Raw genomic sequence first — 23,593 nt, forward strand, 5'->3', positions numbered from 1 at the left:
GGCCATGGCGCCTGGCGGCGGTCCCGCCCAGGAACAGGCCGGGCCCCGGTGCCGTGTCCACGGGTCCGTTCTTGCTGCTGGTTCGGGATTAGCCACTCGGTCCCAGAATGGCTTGGATTGGACGGTACCCTAAAGATCATCCAGTTTGAACCCCCTGCGGAGGGCAGGGTCACTTTTCACTAGAGCAGGTTGGCCAGAGCCCAATCCAGCGTGGCCTTGAACGCTCCCTGGGATGGAACATCCACAGTTTCTCTGTGCAGCCTGTGCCAGTGCCTCGCCACCCTCACAGTAAAGAATTTTGTCCTGTATCTAACCTCAGTCTGCCCTCATTCAGTCTAAAACCACTACCCCTTGTTCTGTCACTGCCTGCTCACATGAAAAGTCCACCTTCCTTTTTATAATTCCCCTGTCCATCTTCCTCCTTTTTATGATCCCCCTCCAGGTACTGGAAGGCTGCAGTGAGGTCTCTCCAGAGCCTTCTCTTCTCCAGGCTGAACAACCCCAGCTCTACCAGCCTGCCAAGAAGCTTATGTAAAGGTAAGCCCCTGGAGGCAGTTCTATTTTCCACCCTTTTTATTTTGTTGTCACTGTGTTGACGTTGCAGGAGGAAAAAAAGAAAAAGTAAAGAAAAAAGGGCTGTACTGATCATTCCTAGCCTGTATGGGTTTTGTAGTGAGTGGCTGAACGAATAATGTGTGAAGCACAACTGTACACTCTTAGCTGCAGGTGGAATAAAGCAGCATGAAAAAGGGTCATCCCAAAGGCTCACCTTTGGAATTGCTCTTCCAGACAATCCAAAGGCTCTGACATGAGGCTACAGCCTGTTGATATAAACACAAAGGAGTGTCACCATCCATATGAAACACTGAGAATCCAGGGTAGTGGTCACAGCCTAATTACAGAGGGGCAGTGTTGGGGAGCTGGCAAAGCCAGTCTGCAACTGGATCAGCAAATTTCCATAGCATCAGGGATCCTCCACTTTGGGGTTTTCCAAACAGTCCTCCAGCAGCGTCAAAAATAGAAAATTGCTGTAAAATAATATAGCTAATAATGAAATAAATCATAATGACTGTTGTTCCCTTGTAAATGCTGCTAGACATTGCACGGCCTGGCAGACAGCAAAGCTCTTTCCAGAAAAGACACAATCCAAAATTAAAGGCTCATTAAGTCTTTCTACTGCAATGATCTTTCACGGAACACATTGTGAGCTGTAACTGGTGTGCATCCCCTGCTCCCTTCCCAGAGTGGAGCAAGCAGCACTGCTGCCTTGGCTCACTCAAGGCTTCTTGAAGGCTTCAGTAGAAACAAGTCCTGCGTTGACACAGAACAAGCTTAAAAGGCAGTCCCCCACACCACAGCTGTTTGTTTTTCATTGCAGTTCTAAATAAGCCTTTTCAATAAAAAATAGTACTTAAATAAATTAATTCTAATGTGACTCAAGTTCAGCTTGATTGAGGAATACTTATGTTCTTTTCAATAATAAAGACTGTTATGTAACAATAATCATAATAGTTCTGTAAAGCCAACTCCTTCCTTTAGGGAGAGAACAGCACTGACAATCTCAGGTAGCTAAAACCCAACACTTAGATTGGACTTCACTTTTCCCATCTCCTTCCCCACTGCTGTTCTGGGCTTGCTCTTGGATTTAACATAATCTGCAATAAAAATTTTAGAAGGATCAGTGTCAAAGGGCTGCTGTCAGGTGCAATGACAGAAGGAGCCCTGGCTGCAGGGCAGGGGGCCAGGCTGCTTCCTCAGGCACTCAGCTCTTGTGCTGCAGCATCTGCTCTGTCCCTCATTACCACAACTGCTCTGAGGAGCCTTGTCTCACTGGCTCTTTGTGCTTGGCCTGGGACTGTCCTCTCACCCATGCTCATGTTCCACGTCCACAGGCTTCATAAATTCATCTGCTGCTTCTCCGGAGCCTCCTTTTCCAGTTTTCTACTCTGTTATTTCAAAGAGCTCATGAGAATCCTGGTGCTGCAGGGGCCTTTTGTCACTTCCAGCACTAAGTGGCAGCCATTTGGTTACAGCCCTGCCAAATTCTTGTGTGCAGTGGGAAGTGGCACATGGCTTCCGTAAGGCTCCTCCCAGCTGACACTGTGAAAAACCAAAAGACTTTGAAGGGTTTAATTTTTGTCATGAGCACTGGGAAGGAAACCATTTTGAAGAAAAAGTATTTATAGACATGTAAGCCTTGGCTGTACATTCATGGTACTGGCTTTGAAAAAGGAAAATAGGGTAGATGAGCTTGGAAATCCAACAAGAAAACAGATGGAATAATAGAAGAAAATATTCTGCTTAACTTTTGGCAGACTAATTTTACCAAGGTAACTGTGAAATGAAGAGTGGGGTGTCCTGCACTGTGTAAGAACAGGCAACAGCCTACTTGCAGGTGGCAGATTTGAGCAGTTACTGTTTTCTAGATCTCTCTCCTGGGGCTGAGGAGCTTGCAGAAAACCTTTGTGGGATCATCCTTAATGCTACACTGATGTTCTTCCACATTTACAGCCACTTGTCACTAAGTTACACTGTAGAATGGACATAGTAATCAAACAGTTTGTATAGTGAACAAATAATCCCACCCCAGACCCAACAGGCAACCCAGTTAAGGGCACAAATACTAAGTTAGCCTGTCCTTCCTTGCTATTTTACTACCACATTAAATCTGTCAATAGATGTAACACAACTCTACATACAAATACTAATGAAACGGTAAATAATTTTTGTCCAAATTTAAAAAAAACTCAAACAAACAAGCAAACAAAAACCCCAAAACCAAAACAAAATCCCAAAAAGAAGCTGCAGCCATTTTCAAGGCTATCCTGACATGGAGAGGGAAGAGTTAACTGCCTAGGAAATAAATCTCAGTTTGAAGTGGTTATCCCATCCCAGACCCCCAAGAAATCTGGCTTTTGAGAGCTGAGCTGTGCTGCCTCTCAATCCCTCTACAAGCTTTTGAAGGAAGACATGGGGCACACCATGTCCTGCCAGGTCACCTTTCCCAGCAGAAAGGGCAGCCTGGACCAGTAAGTCCAGCTAATGGCAGAAGATGTTACACCATCCACAAGGCCTGACACAGAATATGCAGTTTACCAAGGTGGAAATCTCTTTACATATCCTTTCCCAAGGCCCAGTTAAGGGCTCTCTCTCACTGTTTGTGGTGACACAGGAGAACTGGGCCCACCTGACAGAACAAAAGGCTTGAAATCCTTCATTACAAACTCAAACTGAGATAACAGCAGGCAAACAGAGGAGCACCTGAGGTCTTTTCCCCTTTTTTTTAAATTGTTTTTTTTAACTCATGAGTTAGGATTTCTAACTTCTGGTGGCTGTAACTCAGGCCGTGTGGTTACAAGCCCTGGCAGTGTGGGTGGTGGCAGACCCAGGTCACGCCCTGGCTTTCCATCAACAGGCCTGGTGGGATATCCACTGCCTGGCTCCCAAAGGTTCAGTCACCACAGCATTGTACTGGGAGTTCAGGCCAGTGCCACACTGCTGTGGGACAGCACAGCCCACGAAAAGCAAAAGTGAAGAGGAAACAGAATGAAAGACTCCTTGCTTTTCAGGGCAGCAGAAGCTCTGCACTATCAGCTAAAAGATCAGGGTTGGCAAAGAGCTTTCTTCTGGTAATGACCTTTCAATTCCTGCTATTGCCCTGGGGACTGCAGGGCACGAGGAGAAGCAAAATACCCACTGCCAGTGCTTGTGGTTACAGCTGACATGTGCTCCCAAGATATGCCAGAGCCTGCCACCAGCCAGCACACCTGGGGAAAACCACAGTCTGAGCTGTGCCACCTTCACCAGGAGCTAGGAAGGGCTTTAAAGATGACTGAGGGACAATGGTGCCAACAGTAATTTCTCCACCCTCCCCAAACCCACCACACTCCTACAACAGGGAGAGTAGACCAGAGCCATGGCTGATGGCCCATCAGCTACCCACAGCACCAGTCACAGAACAGGTTTCTCTTCCAAACATCCCATATCCCTTCCTGGAGAGTTGAAACCAAGATCCTGTTCTAAGGGAGTGCAACTGAAGCAGCTTGAGCAAACCAAAATGCCAGAGCACACTCAGGCAGGCAAAGCTGATGCACATGCCACACCAGCAAGGCTGACAGAGCAGCTCAGTAGCTCTCCAGCCAGAAAGCAAGCACAGATGCTGCTGCAATCCCTGTGGATGGAGCATGTTGTGCTTTCACATGTTCAGGGGCCAGGCTAGGCTCTGTCTCAGGCTGGGATCTATGGCACACAATCTGCTTTGACAAGCTGAGGGAAGAAATGGCTCCTTGGGCAAACTGGCAGATACCCCAGCGTTGTATCGTAGGAAGGCACCTGCTGAGAGAGTTTGTAAAAATAAACATTCCCCAGACAGCACCCTGTGGCTGGTCTTCAAATTAAAGCTCATTTTTAGGGTAGGAAGCCTCATCACACACTTAGGCAGAACTGGTCACTAGGAGCAGACTCTTCTAACTGCTGCTGTCTTTCACTACAGGATCTGTTCCAGACTGCCCAGAGAGGATGGGCTGGAGTCCTTGAGTTTGGCTGAAACTGGAAGCAGCAAAATGACCATCTTGGAAAGAGGAGGTGGAGTTTCTTACAGAGAAATTGTGTATCATATACTGGAAAAATGAAACAAAAGCTGGAATTGGTGTCACTGTCACATCATCTACCTCAGCCTTGTCATGGTGCTGCCACTGCCGGTAAGAGGCCACAAGCTCTGCCTTATGTGAGGCTCTGTCAGGCTTTGCCTGGGCTTGTCTTGGCCTGCCAGGAGCTGCTGTAGCTCGTTTTGCTCTTACAACAGTTGTCTAATGACCAGGTGACTGCTCCCAACATTGCCTTGGGTTTGTGCAATTATCTGGTGTTTGGGCTACCCAGTACAAGAGACATGGGCACAGTGAATCCAGCAAATGGGCAGCACGGTGATGAGAAGACCAGAGCCTCTGTCAGATGGGGAGAGGCTGAGGGAGCTGGGATGTTGGAAGGTCAGACATTACAAAGTTTACATCACTGAACTACATATTATTTGAGTACAACCATTAGCATTGTTGTAACTGGACAATCAATATCTGACTGGATTGCTAGAACTTCAGGTATGAATTCTTTTTGCTGGTCCAAGAGTCTAATAAATAGGAGTCAAACAACCTAACTTGGACACAACTGAATGGCAAGATACAGACGACACCCTAATTTTGTTGTCACCCTGAAATCCTCCCACTACTTGAAACAGCCATAGTAGTGCCCCAAATGGTGGGTTCTGGTTCTCCAGTAGAACCACGGAAAGCAGAAGTAGAGGGATTTCAGGAAAATAAACTTTATGCAAATTTTAGACTATTGATCATCCACATCGCCTCAAAAACTGAACTTGGCTCAGTCAGCACCTACAAAGAGGGACAGAGCAGCTGTGCTGTCACATAGAATGCATCATAGCATCTTTCAAGCAAGTGTCTATTTTGGCATTTGAAGATCTGTAGTGTGCTCTGCAAGGTCCCAGGACTTCCCCACTTCAGATGCTTTGATGCAGGTCAGGAGAAATTCTAACCACGGTTTGTGTGCTAACTCAGCGGCACAAATGAAACCTGTTTCCACTAAAAGCATGTTAGTCAGAAGGCTGGGCACACTTTTCACTTCATTAGCCTGTATGTGGTCAAAGGAACTTTTTTTATGCTCCATCCTGAGAAGTCTCCCAAGGCTGAAAGCAAAGCTAGGCTTTGCTTGATATCGGGGAAGGAAGAGGAGAGCTTATTGTGCAGAGCGCAAATCTAAACAATCCCAGGCTGCTGTCCTGGCTTTCAATACATGGGGTTTTTTTGCTTTCTGCTCTCCTTTAGGTCAGGAGCAGTCCCTCCCAATGCACCTGGGTAATTGTGGGCTTGGTGCAGAGCTGGTCTGCACTGTGCCGGGGTGAGCAGTATGAGGTTTAACCAAGGCCAAATACCAAAGCCCAGGGCTGCTTTCCTTAAGCCTTCCACAAGTTTTCCACCATCTTGCTGAAGGCTTGCCACCAACCCCTTTCTAAATACAAGATGCATTGTCCTAATTGTGTTTATATCCAAAACCCAAGCATTTTACTCCCACTTTTGAAGATCTCTAACATCCATTCACATTGTAATACACCATGACTTTTATTTAGCACTTACCCCCTCCATCATCTTCCATGAGCAGTTTTCCTGAGGTCAGCTTGCTTGTGTTATCTGTCTGGGATCTGCTGTTCCCAACACAGCTGGCGTTACACAGTTGTGCTCTGGTCCCATCTGAGTCTTCCAGATGCATAATGCCCTGGTGGTGAGTTATTCCCTAGGCAGCCAGCACTGTATGCACATGCACACCATAAGGCTGGATTTTGGGAAGCCCTCAGTGAACCAGCCACACCCACCACAACCAGCTTGAGCACAACACGCGACATGACCAGATTAACTCTGTGTGAACGCAGCTGTGGGCAGCACACAGCTGGGGTCACTGCCAGCACACTCCATGGTGACAGCACCTCTGTTTGGGAATGCCTCTGCATCCAGCAGGTCACCAGATGTGACACAGGGTGACTGGCACCCACACACCATCCTGGTACAGCACCTGCCTGCAGGACATCCACACAAGCTTACCTCGTGCTCACGCTTCGGTGCCAAAAGGCGTACAATATACTCCAAGTGAAATAGGATCTTTTAATATCACATATCCAAACAAATAGTTCTCATTTCAAAATGCAAAATAGGTCCTTTGAAGATCAGCTGCTCCCAGGCTGTGTGAGCAGGGCGGGGCACAGCTGACTGGCACAACTGTTGAGGTCAGACCTCGTTTCTTTGGTAAGATACATGCCGGGAACAACGCGAATGTAGAGTTGTACCAAAAGAGTCCATTTAGAAGACTAATTATTACTCCACACCCCTTATTAGAGATTTGCATTTTAAAACAGTCATATACATTAAATAGCTCTCCGACGTCTAGATAGCAAACATTTGAAGTAGCACATACTCCGCTACCCCCACCATTTTAAGAACAAGCAACACATGTGGGAGAGAAGGGAAACATTAAAAACAGGCTGTCTGTCTCACACAGTTTATTTAACAATAGGTAATAAGAAATCAATTTTAACAGTCTATACAGTGATCGAAAGTTCTTATTTATAAGTAACCAACTTTAATTGCATGATATACAACATTTGAGGGTTTTTTGCTTTCTATTTTCAAGTTTTACAGAAAATGGAAGAGGGTGGGAAGGGGGCATGGGAGAGAGAAAGCAAGCATAAAGAAGAAACCCCAGGGACTTTTTCTCAGGTTGAAATAATCCCGTTGGAATTGTTTCTTACCCTCTTTTTTATGTTTTTTTTTTTCCTTTGTTAGATGTAAAAATAACAAAAAAAATTCTTTCAAGAAAACAGAAACCACAATATATATACTACATCCATTTGGCAGCTGCCCCTGTGTATTTCCAAAAATGTTGTCTTCTCTCTACATGTACAAATTACTTTAATACTTGAAGTTTTTTTTAAGCTCAGACTCTTGTATAGAAAATTCTTGGAGGACAAAAGTAGACTTCAGGAGGGGACTGAGTTATTTAATATTTTTACATTTTTCAAAGAATTGACATATTTCCAACCAAAGAGGAAAAGATTGGTATTTATTTTTTATATATATATATATTTATATATGTAATGTAGTTTTAAAGCAACATTAACCCCTTTTGTCCTCCGGTTTTAGGAAAGGTTCTCCTGTGTTTTTCTGTTGTTCTGTTTTTGTGGTGGTTTTTTTCGCAGTGACATGAATCAAAACCAGAATAGGGAAAATGTTTACCATCTGCCTCAGTAAATAATAACTATCAATATTACATATTTTCATTAATTTAAAAAAAAAATAAAACCTATTGGAGGTACGAGCAGGGCATCCTTTGGTGAACAACCAAAAGACCACCGTACTCCCCCAACCTCCCCAACGCACACGAGAAAAAAAAAAAGCCAAGAAAAACGACTGGTTATGATTCCAGCCATAACAAAAATATATTCTTTGTACTCTACTGTCCCTCAGGTTCGTTGTCGGTTTGCTTTTAAAACCACAAACTACTGCTGCAGAGTTCAGATGTGTTCCAGGGAAAAATGTCGTTTTAGCTAAGAAAGATTCAAAAAAATTTGTCTTCAGTACAAAAAGTCTTGCGAAAATAAGTTTTTTTTTATTTTCTTTGTTTTTTAATTTTTTTTTTTTTTTGCTCCCAAAATGCTACAACGTGTCTAGTGTATGTCTAGTGTACTCTGTGAAAGGTTTGAATTCAAGTCTGAGTTCTCGGAGCTGAGCCCCAGTTCCGTGGCGCTTGTACCATGGAGGCCTGCCATGCCGGCATTGCTAGCAAGCTGGGAAAGCATTGCACTCTGGTCCGGGCTGGCAAAGTGCCCTTGATCCATGGGGTTAGCCTGGGCAGCTACCAGTCCTGGATGTGGGGAGCTGGTCTGCGGGGAGACGTGGTGTGGAGAAGGCTGAGGCTGCATCCGAGGGGATGGGCTGGAATGAGGGGGCTGGGACTGGGGCCGCGGCGAGGGTACAGGCTGTGGAGAACGCACTTGATTGGTGAGCGATGAAGGGAGCTGCTGGCCCTGGAGGTGCGGGGACTGGGCCTGGTTGGGGAGCATGTGCTGTTGGGGGCTCATAGGATTGGGCTGAGCTGGGGATCCCATCTGCTGCTGAAGCAGCCTTTGCTGGAAAGCCTGTTGCAAACTGGCTCCTGTCTCTGCACTCATGGCCTGTGGAAGCTGGCTTATTTGTCCCATGTTTCCTTGCTGCATCTGCTGCATGTGATGCTGCATTCGCTGCTGCTGCTGCTGGGGATACCCGACACCCTGGGGCTGCTGAAACTGGTTGTGGTTGGCCATCCCTGGCCCCAGCGCCGGTCCCGCTCCCTGCTGCTGCTGCTGCTGGTGGCGCTGCTGCTCCATCATCTGGTGCCGTCTCATCAGGAGATCTCGGAACTGGGGAGCCATCCCCGAGTGATTCATATTCATCTGCTGCGCCTGAGGATTCATCCCAGCCATGGCCTGCTGCGGCTGCTGCTGCGGCTGCTGCTGGGGCATGCTGGGTCTCTGCACTCCTGCTTGCATGGGGTTCATGTTCTGCATGGCTGGGTTGGGGTGCACCCCTCCCTGCTGCCCTTGCATGGCCTGCTGCGGCTGGAGCCCCGGCTGCCCCTGCGGGATGCCAGGCTGCCCCGCCATGCCCTGCGGGTTCTGGGAGCCCGCGTACTTGGCCGCCCGCTGCTTGATGAAAGCAGCCAGCAGCTGAGGGTTGGAGTGAAGGATGTTAAGCACCTGCTGCTGCTGCATGGGTGAGCTGGGAGACCTGAGAGTCCTCAGTAGGTTTTGTAAGGCCGCCTGGGGCAGAGGTTGTTTGGGCTGAGCGGCGCCAGGTACCTGACCCATCCCTGGCTGAGGGGCCATATTCATCGGCTGACCTGGCTGAGCTACTGACATCATGGATGGCCTCTGCATTCCTGGCTGCAGCTGAGCTTGGGGTAAGGCCCCCTGCACCCACGGTGGCTGCTGCTGAATTCCTGCTGGCCCCATTCCTTGATCTATATGGCCACCGGGACCTCTGCCTATCTGTGGAGGGTTCATTCCCATCGGTGGCATTTGGGGCATCTGGTGCTGAATCGGCCTTTGGAAGATCTGAACCTGTGCCATCTGGCGCTGGGTCTCTGCTGCCCGCTGGATCTGCATGGCCATTTCCACTGCTGCCGGAGGAGGACCCTGAACTGGTGGCTGTGGTGGCTGAGGTGGAGTCGGAGGCGTCACCTGGCCGCCTGCCTTGCCCTGGGACACAGCGCTGGGGGGCTGAGTTCTTGGCATGGTGTAGGGTGGCATGCTGTTGGGAGGTGCGGGCTGAGGCTGTGACACGGGCTGGGGCGGAGGCTGGGGTTGCGGGGTTTGCGGTGTCGGGGGCTGCTGGCCCGTCGGAGTTGTCGGCGTGGCCGGCGTGGGCGAGGGCAATCCTTGCTGCTGGCCCGCCACGCCCGTGCGCTGCATGCTCGCCATCCTCCTTCGCAGCATCTGCGCCTGCTGCAGGCGGTGCTGCAGCTGCTGCTGACGGAGCTTGTGTTTGATGTTGAGGCAGAAGGGCACGGGGCACTTGTTCTCCTGGCAGTGCTTTGCGTGGTAGCAGCAGAGAGCGATGAGTTGCTTGCAGATGGGGCACCCTCCGTTGGTCTTGCGTTTGCAGCCTTTGGTGTGTTGGACGACCCGTTTCATCTTCTGACAGGACGGCAGCGAGCAGTTGGCATTGCGACACTGGCAGGCGTGGACCAGAGACTGGATACAGCGCTGGATGCTCAGGCGGCGGGAGTCACCGGGGCTCTGCGTCGTGGCTGTCTGCTGGTTGTTGCTCTCGTCATCAAGACCGAGGCCTAATTTTTCCATCTTGTGGTCATGGTTTTTAGTGTTATAGCAGGTGATGCACAGGTCATAATCCTGAAAAGACAACAAAGGGTGAGTTATCAGTGTTCCTGAAACTCCATACAATAAATGAATAAATGATGTCCTGCCACCTCAACAAATTACTCCCAGTCTGTTCTAGGCAAATTGTTGCTCTAGGGAAAAATTCAATCTTTCATGTCATGTGGAGGTACTAGAGAAGGAATAAATCCAAATTATAGCCAGGGAAAGTGTGTGGGTGTAAAGGTGTCTGAAAGCTACACAAATATATAAACCTTGAAAAACAAGTTGGCTCTGAGCTAGAAAGTCACCCATTATTCAGCTGGGCCGAAAAATCCCATCAGGAAAGGAGAAGAAATAGGGAGGGGACAAATAGCTGCTCATCTGCTCCTACTTCAAAAGAAGAGAGCAGGAGTGGCAGAAGAGGTACCAGCTTTCAAAAAAAGAATGAAAGCTGCATTTTCAGTTTGAAGATATGAGTTAAACAACAGAGTGCTGTAAGAACAGAATGCATTCTGTGAAAGCAACAGCACATGAGTTTGGGTTCAATCATTAATATTTAAGAAAAAGACCTAAGTTCTTAGGATTGACTAAACCATAGGAAAATTAAAATTTACTTCCTGGTATATACCAAGAAGTTAAAAGCACACATGTGTGCATGTATACATACATATATATATATATATACCAGAGGAAATTATATATCCAGAGGAAATGGAAGTAACAAATTGTAATTAGGATGGAATCTGAGTCAGTCATTTGCTTCCAGCAGGCTAGAAAACTAAGAAGCCAGATAAAATGATAATCCAGCTTCCAGTGGGCATTGAACCAAACCCCTGGACTCGATCTTCAAACACACTGGTTTTGCAAACACTTCTGAAGACACAAATACTGTTTGCAGCATTCTACAGAGACACAACAGAGTAGAGGAGACACAGGAGTACTGGGATCTGACTTGCAGCACAGCAAAACCTCTGTGCCAGTAAACCAACAGAGAGCTCTCTTTACAGAAATACTGCTGCCCCACACTTCTGACTCTGGAAGGAAAATGTATGCATTGCTCTTCAGAAAAATCAGCTGATCCTACCGTTCCAGCTCAAGCCATGGCTACAGTTCCCAATTTCTTAGGCAGCAGCACCTTAAGTAAACTACAGAAAACACTCTCTTCCAGCTCTCCACAAGGCAGAAATCACACCAAGTAGCACATCAGCAGAACCACTTGTTATAGCAAATGTTTTCCCTCCTTTCTGAACTGCCAGCAGATGAGCTGCACAGATATTTTTCCATCAGTTAATAATGAGAAATCAGTTGAGGTAAAGAGCTCTCTGGGCACAGAGATGCAGGGGCAGAAGCAGGGAGAACTTCACCAAACATACCTCACAGACAGTGCAATGCCATCTGGTCTCCACGTGATGCTTGCACTCATTGCAGGTGTAAACAAAGCGGTCTTGGCTCTGGGTGTGCAGTTCCACCAGCATGCACATGGTTGACCACTGAGCCCTTCGTAGTGAGGAGAACTCCAGGTGCTTGTCTCTAGCAAGGGTTAGGAAAGCATCACGCCCATCCATCAGGTCACACGGAATGAGCGGGTCAGGCTCAATGATGGGGGGCAGGGAGTTGGCTGCAGGGCCAGCAATGAGACGGATGACAAAGAAGACCTGAAAAATAAAAAGACTTAATATGTTAGCACTTATCAAGAAGTTTTGGTCACCAAACCTCATTACAGAGTGTACGGTTCCAGGATCAGCTAACATCTGAATGACCTGCTGACAGGTGAGGTGCTTGTGAGGCCTGGGAAAACTCGGACCTCTGGGTGACCTGCAGGTTCACTTTCCTCTGAAGAAATAGGAAAGGGGCACTGCACTGAACAGTAACAGAACTGCTGTGGCAATCCAGACTGTTAGGAAGTTCTGCACAGGCACTGTGCTGCATTTATTCCCACTGCTGCATTTATTCCCACTGCTGCATTTATTCCCACTGCCCTTGCAGCAAAGAGCACCCAGACTTACTGGTACTGGTCTGTCTGGGTGAGCCAGCCAATTCTCCAGCCAAACCTGTATAATTTACAGGGCATGACTCTGTTTTAAGTATCAAAGCTTTGTACACCTCCTTACTGAAGTAAAAAAATTCCTCATTCAATCAACTCTTACCTCCTTGTGCTTTTCCATAGTGGCATACAGCTTTTGGGAGAGATCATTGGACACATTGGGCATGCCAGGCTTCTTCTTATTGCCACGACTCAAGCTGCTCTTGTTTTTACTTGTCTTCTTATTGTTCTTCTTTTTGGCATTTTTGCTGTCTCCCTTGCTCACCTAGCAATTTTAAAGACATTTTATGTCAGATAGCTAAGCAACACCACATCACAATTTTATTATTTTTACATATTCTATAACTGCAGGACAAAACACACTTCACACTCATTTACTCTGCAGACACATACTAGGATTCCCAGAAACATTAACTCCATTAGAATTACTCCAAAAGATATCAAGATCAGCAATACATACCCCAAAAAATATTAAAAGCACAGATGCCCAGGATTTACAAGCAAAACATTATATAATGAAACTTTTTGTCCATTATAGCTACACACTCCTGGACAATCACCAAGGGGTTCAGTAGATGAATTCTCAATGCAATTCAAAAGTAAAAACTGCAAACTGCAATTGATATTGTACTAAACAAAGGTAAGAAAGACTTAAACCACTTAGATTTAGTTTGCTACATCTCTGACAGATTTACAGACTGCATCAAACTGATTTTGGTATGAAGCTGTTATTCTGAGTCCAGTATGCATTAGTAGTGCAACTTCTAGCATGCACCTGTCATACTCTGCAACACTCAAACAAAACAGGTCAGCTTGATTTCAACTATAGTCTGTTAGCAGTGAACAGTTTATTGCTCGCTGGGGTGCTTAGAGAGCCCCTCAAAACCCCACAGCATAAGATGATCAAGGATCAAAGTAATTGTTAGCCAAACAAGCATTTTTCCTAAGCTTAAAAGAACCTTGTCAGAATGGAAATTCCCAGTGAATATGGATGACTATTGCATCACTTTACAGTACAGTTTATTATTGCCCCATCTTCAAATATGAAACATAGGATCAATAAAGAGTTCAAAATATTTGTAACAATAATAAGTTAAATAGTAACATACTGCAAGCTGGCCCTGCGTCAGGAGTTTGGGGCCAAACTGCTGTGAAGGCTCAACTAAATATTGACCAATCTCACACAGAGAGCTCAATCATTCTTCACAAGTGGTTTCTGGGTAAATTAGAAGATGAGGACCTTGTGGAAAGCAAACAATACCTTCCTACGAAAGATGCTACTTAATGCAAATTTGATATCCTGCACTTTGTTTAATCAAAGTCCTTGAAAGAAGGTATTGCAAAGAGCAGCACAGCAGAATCACAATTTTTCATTGTAGCATTAAACCTAACTTTTTTTGATCCAAAGATCTTCCAGCAAAAAAATTCTAATTCCCCCCCCCAAATCTAGTACCTGATAAGGTGACAAAGTAGCAGTGTTTAAAGAGTTAACTAACAAGTACTACTGCATGAGCAAAACTACTAACCCTATCCTAGACTGACCACTTCTTCCATGAAAGTTCAGAGCATCCAAGGACAGGCAGATGCATAAATTCTGCATCTGTTCACTTTCAAACTTATTGTTGAATTAAGAGGCATCTCTTTTATTTTTGAGGGTTTTTTTGTTGAACTTGATTCTCAAAAAAAATTGCACAAGACACCAGCAAGAAATTTCTCTAGTTTAAAGTAGCCCAACAACAGTTCTGCAGTAATTTGTGCTTCAGATCATCGATGCCTTAAAGCTACTAAACAAACCTATTGAGAGTCAAGTACTAACTCACAGCATTCCATTACTTTCTGCTAAGATTGGTGTTATATCATCTAAGTTAGAAAGAAAAGAGTGAGCCACTATTTGAAAGCTAATGCTTAAGGAAAAAATTTCCAAATCAGACTGAGGTGGCAACATGATCATTGATAACAACTGGATTTCAGCAACAAAATATTCAACCAGCAGCTGTTTCAACAAAATTGCCTTTGGTAATTAGATAGTTCATAGCCATATGAACACCTGCTGTTCATCCAGATGTACCCTAGTGGTATTTTACTAGCTCTAATTTATAAATTGTAAAGTGGAAATGTATTTTAGAGTGAAAAGTGAAACCCCCAGTTAACCAAAGTGTCTTGCACCTCTTTTTTTAATAATTAGCCTTATCTAATCAGAACTTTTACATTAGCTCATGAAAAGCAGAAGCATCCTTACATCTGTGCTTTCATTACTAGTGTTTTCTTCTCTCTTCCGTTCTTCTTCCTCTTGCTCTAGCTCCTTAATGCTCTCCTCCAGAACATTAGGCCAGAAGTCCCCTTCAAAGTAAGGGAGCTCCTTTGCACTTGTCAGACGGTCTTCTGTTGCCTGCTTAAATATATCCTAAAAGAGAGCAAGCACACTTTTGGTTATCACTATTACAAGTCACATAAGGGAAGGCAACATTCTCAATGAGTGACAAGAAAATGCACCAGCAGACTAAACAAACGAAAGCTTAATATTATAATTCATTTTACGAGAACACATTCGAAGTGCAAATTTAACAATGTATCCATTACAGTTTGTCAAATACAATTCAAACATTCCCACTCAGAAGAAAGAAATCATTACTGTGTGCTAGACTTCAATATGTATTCTTACCAACTGGGACAATGTAATCACCATAATCTCAACATTCATTTAAATCCTTATAATTCCAAAGATTTTACATACTTCTAACTGCATTAGCATCCTAACCCTGCAATTTGATCTAACACAAGACACTTTAAGACTCCATATATGTTCTTTGGCTCTTTTACAGTATTCCTCAAGAATTTAGCTTGTTCTAAGGAACCATTTCAGAAGCTACATGTTTTGAAGAGAGTATGTTTTAACTCTACACTTTTGGTGCTCAATTCACTTAAAATTAATGCAGTAAACACAAAGAATCAGGCACAATGCATAAGGCACAGAAGAAATCAAGGCAAGATTGACCAATCTCCCCCAAGCACACACGTAACACACCTTGTAATCATGGACGATGCGCTCTGACACAGACTTGTCCAGCATCTTTTTGTACCACTCTTGCAGTCGCTTGGGTTTGGGTATCTTTTGGTCAGGAGGATGGCAGTGGAAGATGTAGTCATCTCCTTCGCTGGGCGGGCACGCCCAGATGTGTCCAGTAGTATACCTGCCGTGGTCAGACAAAACCGGCTCGTGCGGGCGCTGACAATGACTCGCGCGCGCTCTCCCCTCTGGCACCAGGTGGCACCACCACCGAGGCTGGCAGCTCTTCCCGACCTAACATTTCCATCTTTTCACTAATTTTCTAAAATCCAGAGCTAGATATGGAGCACTTATACGTAAAGGGTGCACATTTTACAGCCTACATAAAAAACAAAGCTTGACACAAACCTGCAACTACTATCTCCCAATTAACGAATGGGAGAAAGATTGAGTCTAGCTATTTCAGCAGTGAAATCTTGAGACAGAGCAGTAATACTTTATCTAAAAACATTTTAAAAACAGATTTACTTAAAGATAGCATTCACTTTTCTAATGTAAATCCACTGGGTTTTGAGAATCAGTTTAAAAAAGTTTTAGAATTATATCTGGGAATAAACAGGCACTGCCAAATTGTGGTATTGGGTACATAATCTAGAGTGCTATTAAAATAGGTGACAGCCAATTAGTAGCAGCTGCAGCACATTTAACACCTAAGATCACTTCTTTATCCTCATTTCTTCTCTATTAGTGTTTGAAGTGAAGTCTAGTAGGAGGAATAATCAGTTGGAGAAAAATAACCATCCTTGCCCTGTTGAGAAACAGCTCTGCAGAACCCTCCCCAAACCCTGGGAGTTGCAGTCAGTTCCTATTCCTTCTGCCTGAGATTGGAGAGATGATACTGCAAGACCAAGACTGTTCTCCCAAAATGAGAACGTGATGTTACCCATTAGCACAGAAAATAGCATTAAGTAAAGCTAAGGCTTCAGCTCTATGCAGCAAATGTACAGGTTCACAGATTAGAAAATAGACAATAAAAAAAGCAGAAAGAAGCCTAATCTATGCTTTTGAAGTAATAAAGAACACACCACCTCACTGAGGTACATGCATGAAGACAGTACTGCTTAGCTCCATTTCAATTCCCCTAACTTTTCTCATCAACTGCTTTAAACATAGTCCCTAACAATTTCTCCACAAATAACTTCATTAACCTGCACTAGGTACCTTGACAATAGAGTGATGTTTATTTACTTCACTGGCCTTTATACTTCAGTAATCATGGTAATTTAATTTCCACCTTTCTTGTTACTGCAGTTGCTCTGTGTTCTTCTGTGCTGTCCAAGTATATTTTCTTCTTTCTTTCCTAACTCTTCAGTTTCTCACATTTTCAACTACTCAAGATTTTTTAGTGGCCTTATACAACTGTTACAGAGTTAACCAGTACAGACAAAACACACAACTTTTCCTTATAAACAAGGGTAGAACTTACTTGCCCAAAGGAATGACCTAATTAAAGCCATGGCATTACAAAATGACAACAACATTTTATGGACTGGAGAAGGGGCTCCCTGTTTCTACTTAGACTTAAGAAAGTTTCACATAAATTTGGAAACAAAAATAGCTGAAGCAGAGGCCTCCTCTAAAAAGCCTGCAATCCCTTCTTCTCTTCCCCTTTTTGACTGTACACAGTTGTTGTCAAGTCATTCTATCACAAGTTGACAGGCACCATATTCTTTACTACAGATGTAGTAATTTAATTTGCAGCAAGAACTACTCAGCACAAATGCTGTACAGAAGAAAATGTTATAAGATACTTACCCTAGTTTCTTAACATATTCTAGATATCCAATTAGTATTTCATGGTAGACAGCAGTCCTCAAGCATTTAGGGCGGAAGAAATGAACACTGTCAAGGTAAGATATATACACTCGCCTAAAAAAAAAAACCAAACAAAAAACCGGAAAAAAGCATGAGAAAGAGGAGAGATTTTGAAGTAATTCTACAAGTTTATTAATGCTATTTTATACATCTGAAGCATCCATTACATCAGCAATCTGCAAAGCCTCTGATCCTAATTTACCTCCAGAAACTTGGCCTTCTTTTGATATCCTAGCTTCATCTCCCTAAAACTATTCAACCCCTTCCTTGAAAACACAGAAAGGGGATCCTTAAGGCAACACTGTCTTCCAGCCAGCATCCCCAGTAAGAAACAACTCTAACATTACAGGAGCTACTTTGTTTCTACAACCTAACAGCACTAAGGGTCTCACGTAAGCAACAAGAGAAGCTCTATACAGAACTACAGGAGGTTCATCCAAAGAAGAGAGTACCAAGCCTCAATTTCCCCGGTCCCTCCCCTGAAGTTTCCTTCCCCAGGTGGTGTGTCAATCACCTCTCCTTTCCCCCACCTTGACTCCTGCTGGGCACAGTCTATCAACCCAGAAATTCCAAGGGAGCATGGAGTGATGGGCAGGTTCAAAGGATGCTCTCCACCCCCTGGGGGCCCTTGGCCCACCCAGGTGTCCCTCTCACCTGAGACCCCCTCCCCCTGTGCCTGGTTGGTGCTCCCTGTGCTCCCTCCCCTGCCCCTCTCCCAGTTAAAAGGGGAGCACACCATGGGCCCAGGGTTCTTGTGGAGCTGTTCCTGGACTCAGAGGCCATGCGGCCCAGAATAAAAACTCTGGATTAAACTCTCCAGGAGGACCCACTCCTTCCTTCACCATCACCTTTAAAAGGTTTCTCCAGCTCAGGGAGGCCTGAGGAGTGACCCTCTTCTACCAACAAGCTCCAGCCGTAAGCACTGGAGCTCAGACATGCCTGGACTTGTCCCCACGTGCTCAGCAGCGACTCACAGCGAGCCGGAGCTCTCTGGGGTGCAAAACTCCACAGGTGATGTGTTTGGCTCAGCAGCTGGGACCAGGCAAGCCAGGGCAGTCCCGTTCAGTAATACTGGTAAAATCCAATATCAAGGTCAAACAGACTTTCGTGGGGTTCCTCACCTTTGATTGGGTGGAGGGCAGTCTGAGCCATACTCCTGCACGTGCATCCCAAAGAAGCACAAGTCCACACCATCAATCTCCTCAAAGGCAAAAAGCGCTTTTGTTCGGTACGGGAAAGACTCTGCCATCTCTCCACTGTCTACGAACCTGCAGACCAGAGGGTGAAGTGGAATACCAAATATATTCACATATCAGAGACTGCATGTTACTAGGTGAAAGCAACAAAGATGAGGGTTACTCTAGGTGTAATTTTAGTGCCATTTGAAAGTTAAATGTTTACAGACTACTCAAATATGAGGCACCCACTTTTTACTGTGAAAAAGACAAAAAATTATTATGCTGCTGGAACACCTGTTTGTCACTACTTGGCTGGTGATGAGGTTTTGAACACAAAAGTTTTTTGACTGCATATTTGAAAAAAGTTCTCCATTAAAAAGATTGTCAAGTATTGAAACAGGCTACCCAGGGAAGTGTTTGAGTCACCATCCCTGGAGATATTTAGAAGATGTGTAGATTTAGCACTTGGAGACATGATTTAGCAGTGGCCTTGGCATTGCTAGGGTAACAGTTAGACTCAAGCTTAGAACTATTTTCCAACCCAAATTATTTTACTTAATCAAGTGTATCATGTAAGTGCAAACAGCTCCCACTTCCACAAAAAGAAAGCAAAATTAGAAACGAGCATACCTTGCTTTCATTCCTGGTTTTACTTCGACAGTTTTGTCAGATGCGTGCACCACCCTAACTGTGACCTCTCCTGCCTCAGGGTGATTCTGTCGTCTTAGGAAATCATTGACTCTGTTCTCCAGGAAGGTACCAAGTCTTGTAGCTGGTAATCCTGCAAGAGGAAAATACAGCTCTAAACGTATACAAAACTGAACTGTTCATATGTGATTTCTCACTCAGATGTTAGATGAAAAATTACTTTTAACACATGCACTATGCTAACATAAATTAAAACTTTATCTTTAAACCCTACCACTTCTAGATGGGGTGAGCTGCTTTTCCCCTGCAGGCACATTTATGCTTATACATTTTTTAATTGAATAATGAATCTGTATTTCAACCCAATTTCTATCTTGTCAATCACAATTAAGGTTTCTCCTGAACAGATGTTATTAATTACTTAAACTGGATTACAAAACACTGCTTTCAGACACATCTTCACAAGCAGACATTGCATTTGAAACTATATTCTGTCTATAAAGCCATACTAGCCAAGTTAGTATCTCCATTTACCAAAATAATATTTTTCAATAATAGAAGTGCTCTAAAACAGTTTGTTAGCCCTCTAAAACATAATGTTAACTAACACTACCACCTGTGAGAGCAAACACTCTGAACACTACAGAATTGATGGTCAAAATTGACTGAAAGTATCCTCCTTGAGCTCTTAAAAAACTTAAAACACAAGCACAAAAGCTACCTCTTCCCCATCCTTAACATATTATTTAAATTTTTTGGTGCAAGTGTCAGAATCTTACTTTTAGCAGAGAATTTGTTCTCTTTCCTGGTTCGTCCTGTTTTCTTTAGGCAGCCGTCACAGACGAAGCTGAACCAAAAACAAAACACAAAGTGAAGTCAGACCACCAAGTTCTCTAGCATCCTACTATTAGAAGCAAAATCTTTCACCAGGTCTTATCTGATCTGGAAAAGACCTTAACTGAAATTTGAAATAAAAGCACAAAGAACAGCCAGCTGTTTCAGAGCTGCAGAGGAGGATCTAAGCTCCAGGTGCTTTACGCCCTATCAGTTGCTCACATCACCACTGGGAAGCCCAGGGAAGTCTCCATTGGCAGGTCTGACAATATCAGCTCAAAGTATTCTTGGTGCAAATAGGCTCAAACTGCTGTCTCTGATGATAAGACACCACAACACCAAGCATAAGGCTGATTTTTTTTCTAAATGCCCAAATACACTGTAAACTGAAATGATTCTGTGATTCTTCTTCACTTAAAGAACATCCACCCTCTTCTGCAGCAATGAGGATGGGACAACAGAATGCTAAACTGACACTCTTTGGACAAGAAATGGGACATTTAAGCTGTTATAAAACTTAATCAACATATAATTCATCATTATTTTAAAAGTTTTTAAATCAACCAGAAGAAAACACATGTTGATCAAGAACCATGGAGCATCTAAAGATAACTGTATTTTTTAAATTTAAATGTAATCTGATCACTGAGGTCAAAAAAGCTGATTCACCTGTTAAATCCTTGTTACAAAATTTTTTGAAGATGATGAAGCAGTATGATTTGTACAGAAATCAGATCAGTCTGAAACTGTTACCAGAACTAAAAACATCTTTTCATCAAGAGCTAGCATCTCTAAACATAAAAGGCTGAAATGCTCTTTTCCACACAAAGCAACATTGGAAACATTAAAGATTAGAAAACTTGACACACAACACTGTAAGATATACTGTCTAAATTTGGTATTACCCTATAGATTGTATAAAATTTTCAGGGAATGTAGCTTCTTCCATTAAACAGTCTTTTAAATATAACCAATATAAGGAAGTTTATGTATGAGCTCCACCAAATAGTGAACATGCCATCTACTTAATAAGGAGAAATTCCTCACCCAGAAGGCCAGATGATCTCATTATGAAGAACACAGATCTGGTGCATTTTTCTTCCACACTCTATACATTCAACAAATCTGTACAAGGCAAAAAAGGCAAAGGGAAGCACAGGTTAGTAGTATCATTGCTTGCTTGTGCATTTTGTAGTATTTCATTAGAGCACTTCTAGCATTTAGGTTTTGGAGTCTATTTAACACAGAGGGAACATCTATGCTGAGAACAGCCTTAAGAACAAATTAAGAACCTGCCAGCTCAAGTCAGGTAGACTATGCAGTGACACTTTGTTACCATTTGCTTGTCTTACCACCATCCACTAATTTTTTTTCAAGTGAAGCCCTTTTAAGGATAAAATCTGTAAGCTTGTTGCTATAAAGAGTAGAGGAAAGAAAGAACCAGGTGAAATACTTGACTGTTAATCTGCCCTATTATGCTTGAACCCTGGGGTATATTGCAAATACACTGCAGAAAGGTGGGAAGGAAGAACCAGAAGCAAATACTGAAGTCACCTTTAGAAAATTAGGAGAGATTTAAGGACAACTGAGATACATCACATGGTTTAGTTCTCAGATGTTGGTTAATATAATAAACCAGAATACCAAAGGCTGCTTCAGGTATTGACTCCTTTTGAACATGCCTGTCTAAAAGTTTGAGACTTTGAATGAATAGTTGTAGTCTATGTAGAGCATGTGGTATCACACTGTAAGTTAGCCTTATATACTATCTACACTTTAACAAAGGGAAAGAAAAGTTATGAATCAAGCTACTATTCTCTCCTTCCCACAGCCCTCGTAAAACACAAGAACTGGCTGACCCTTGTGCCTTTAGAAGGAGGGTGTGGGAACAATAAATATCCTTTTTCCTCATTCATTTGAGAACTGAGATAAAGTCTGCAAAATAGCAGCATAGGTGCATGATGCAGGACCCTGTAAAGCAGCTTCAAAAAAACTGCTCAGGAATATCAAGAAAAGCAGCTGAGTCACCATCATCTTAATGTTACTGATTGACTGCAGTTCTGCTTTCAGAGCAGTACAGAATAACTGGCTGATTCAAAATAGAGCAACTTTTCCTTCTACTACAGCTGCCTGTAAAATGCAGCAACTAGAAACAGCAACAGCACTAAGAGCTACTGCCAAATGACTCAAATCAGTTCTGAGACTTGACCATTCACCACAACAAAGTTTCAAAACAAAGCTATCTGCACTCATCCTTCTGTTGAATCTACATGCAAGACAACAAAATGGAGTCATTTCAGCCCATACATCCAGAGTCAGTGTTTCTCAAGCACAGCCACAGTGGTTTGTGTTCTCAGCACTGAATGCCAGATCTGCTGATTACTGAGCAGCCCCTACCAACTAACAGAGCTACATGAAATTGAAAGCATTCAGAGACAAAGCAGATGGTGAATTAATAACATGTATCTTACAAAGTATTTATAATAAAATGAAGATCATTCAAAGAGTGACAGCAATACTTACAGCTCAGGATCCAGTGTATCATTTTTCCTTTTTGAAAACTGTTCTTTGTTTATTGTGCTATGGAGAAACAGGCAATAAAACTCAGTTTTAACACAAGACAACAAACATTCATGCAATACCACACCTATCCACAAACCAAGACAAAACTTACAAGCAGAGGTTTTATACACTCACTGGCACTACAAGGAAAGTAATTATATTTTACACAGTGACAGACAACTGAAGTGTATGCCACTCCACTTTGTCTGTGGAAAAAATTTTTCTCTTGTAGAGAGCAAAATTGTTCCCTTATTCAGTTTTACTACAGGATGAATATTAAAGCTTGCTGACAAGGCAAGTTTTGGATAGGTCTGATCAGTATTTAATGGTGAAAAGACTACTTGATATGCCACTCGAATTCTGTAGGCAGAATTCCAATTATCTTTGATTACTGAGAAAGGTAGGTTATCTTCTTTCAGATTCCCCTAGCCCTCCTCCTACATCAACTTCAAAGGATAAATTTCAGCTTCCAAACCCCGCAACCCCAGCCCAGCCACTACTATACATTATTTCCACCTTCTCTACATCACTTTCAAGGCCTAAAATTTCAACTTTTTGACAGAATTTTTAAACATCCTGATTCAGAACATACAATACTCAAATCAGTGAGAATTTACTCCAAAGAATGTTCTGCATAACATGAAAAGATCAATATGTCCCTCCCTGAGAAGCAAGGACAGACTCACTCCAACTTGCATGAGATTAATTAACCTTCCTATCTCCTCTTATTTCAGTATTTATTCTGAATCATGCCACCTGCAGAATACTTGAAGTTCCTTATAAAATAAATAATGAAGTTAAATATCTCAATTACCTCAAATTATTCTTATAATATGGTGCATGTAACTTAAACAGGACCCACCATGTATATTCCTATTATGTATGTACTCTATGACTCTATATTGAATAAATTTTGGATCTTTGCTTCTACTAGAATAGCAATCCATTGATCCACAGGGACATGAAATGGCCCATTGTACTGACCAGCACACAACATTATTTCTTCCTTTTTCCTTCCAGAAAGGTAGGTCACA

The 23,593-nt window shown here is 43.5% G+C and overlaps 1 protein-coding gene and 1 long non-coding RNA gene across 2 annotated transcripts in view; one reads left to right on the forward strand and one right to left on the reverse strand.

Annotated features, from left to right (window-relative positions):
* The first annotated feature begins 9 nt into the window (after positions 1-9).
* Positions 10-7,400, forward strand: LOC135300563 (uncharacterized). The gene is made up of 3 exons (XR_010362370.1): positions 10-288; positions 443-537; positions 4,493-7,400. It is a non-coding gene; the product is annotated as an uncharacterized LOC135300563 (long non-coding RNA).
* EP300 (E1A binding protein p300) overlaps positions 7,041-23,593 on the reverse strand; it is a 61,997-nt gene continuing 45,444 nt past the window's right edge. Inside the window, exons 21-31 of the mRNA XM_064420122.1 lie at positions 22,521-22,577; positions 21,045-21,122; positions 19,943-20,010; positions 19,146-19,296; positions 18,459-18,605; positions 17,278-17,391; positions 15,481-15,646; positions 14,695-14,859; positions 12,559-12,720; positions 11,785-12,066; positions 7,041-10,444 (exon numbers count right to left, since the gene is read on the reverse strand). Of these exons, the coding sequence (XP_064276192.1) occupies positions 8,222-10,444; positions 11,785-12,066; positions 12,559-12,720; positions 14,695-14,859; positions 15,481-15,646; positions 17,278-17,391; positions 18,459-18,605; positions 19,146-19,296; positions 19,943-20,010; positions 21,045-21,122; positions 22,521-22,577 (3,613 nt within the window). The 3' untranslated portion in view covers positions 7,041-8,221. The remainder of the gene's footprint in view (positions 10,445-11,784; positions 12,067-12,558; positions 12,721-14,694; positions 14,860-15,480; positions 15,647-17,277; positions 17,392-18,458; positions 18,606-19,145; positions 19,297-19,942; positions 20,011-21,044; positions 21,123-22,520; positions 22,578-23,593) is intronic.

This window comes from Passer domesticus, chromosome 5 (genome assembly GCF_036417665.1).
Source record: "Passer domesticus isolate bPasDom1 chromosome 5, bPasDom1.hap1, whole genome shotgun sequence".
NCBI lineage: Eukaryota > Metazoa > Chordata > Aves > Passeriformes > Passeridae > Passer > Passer domesticus.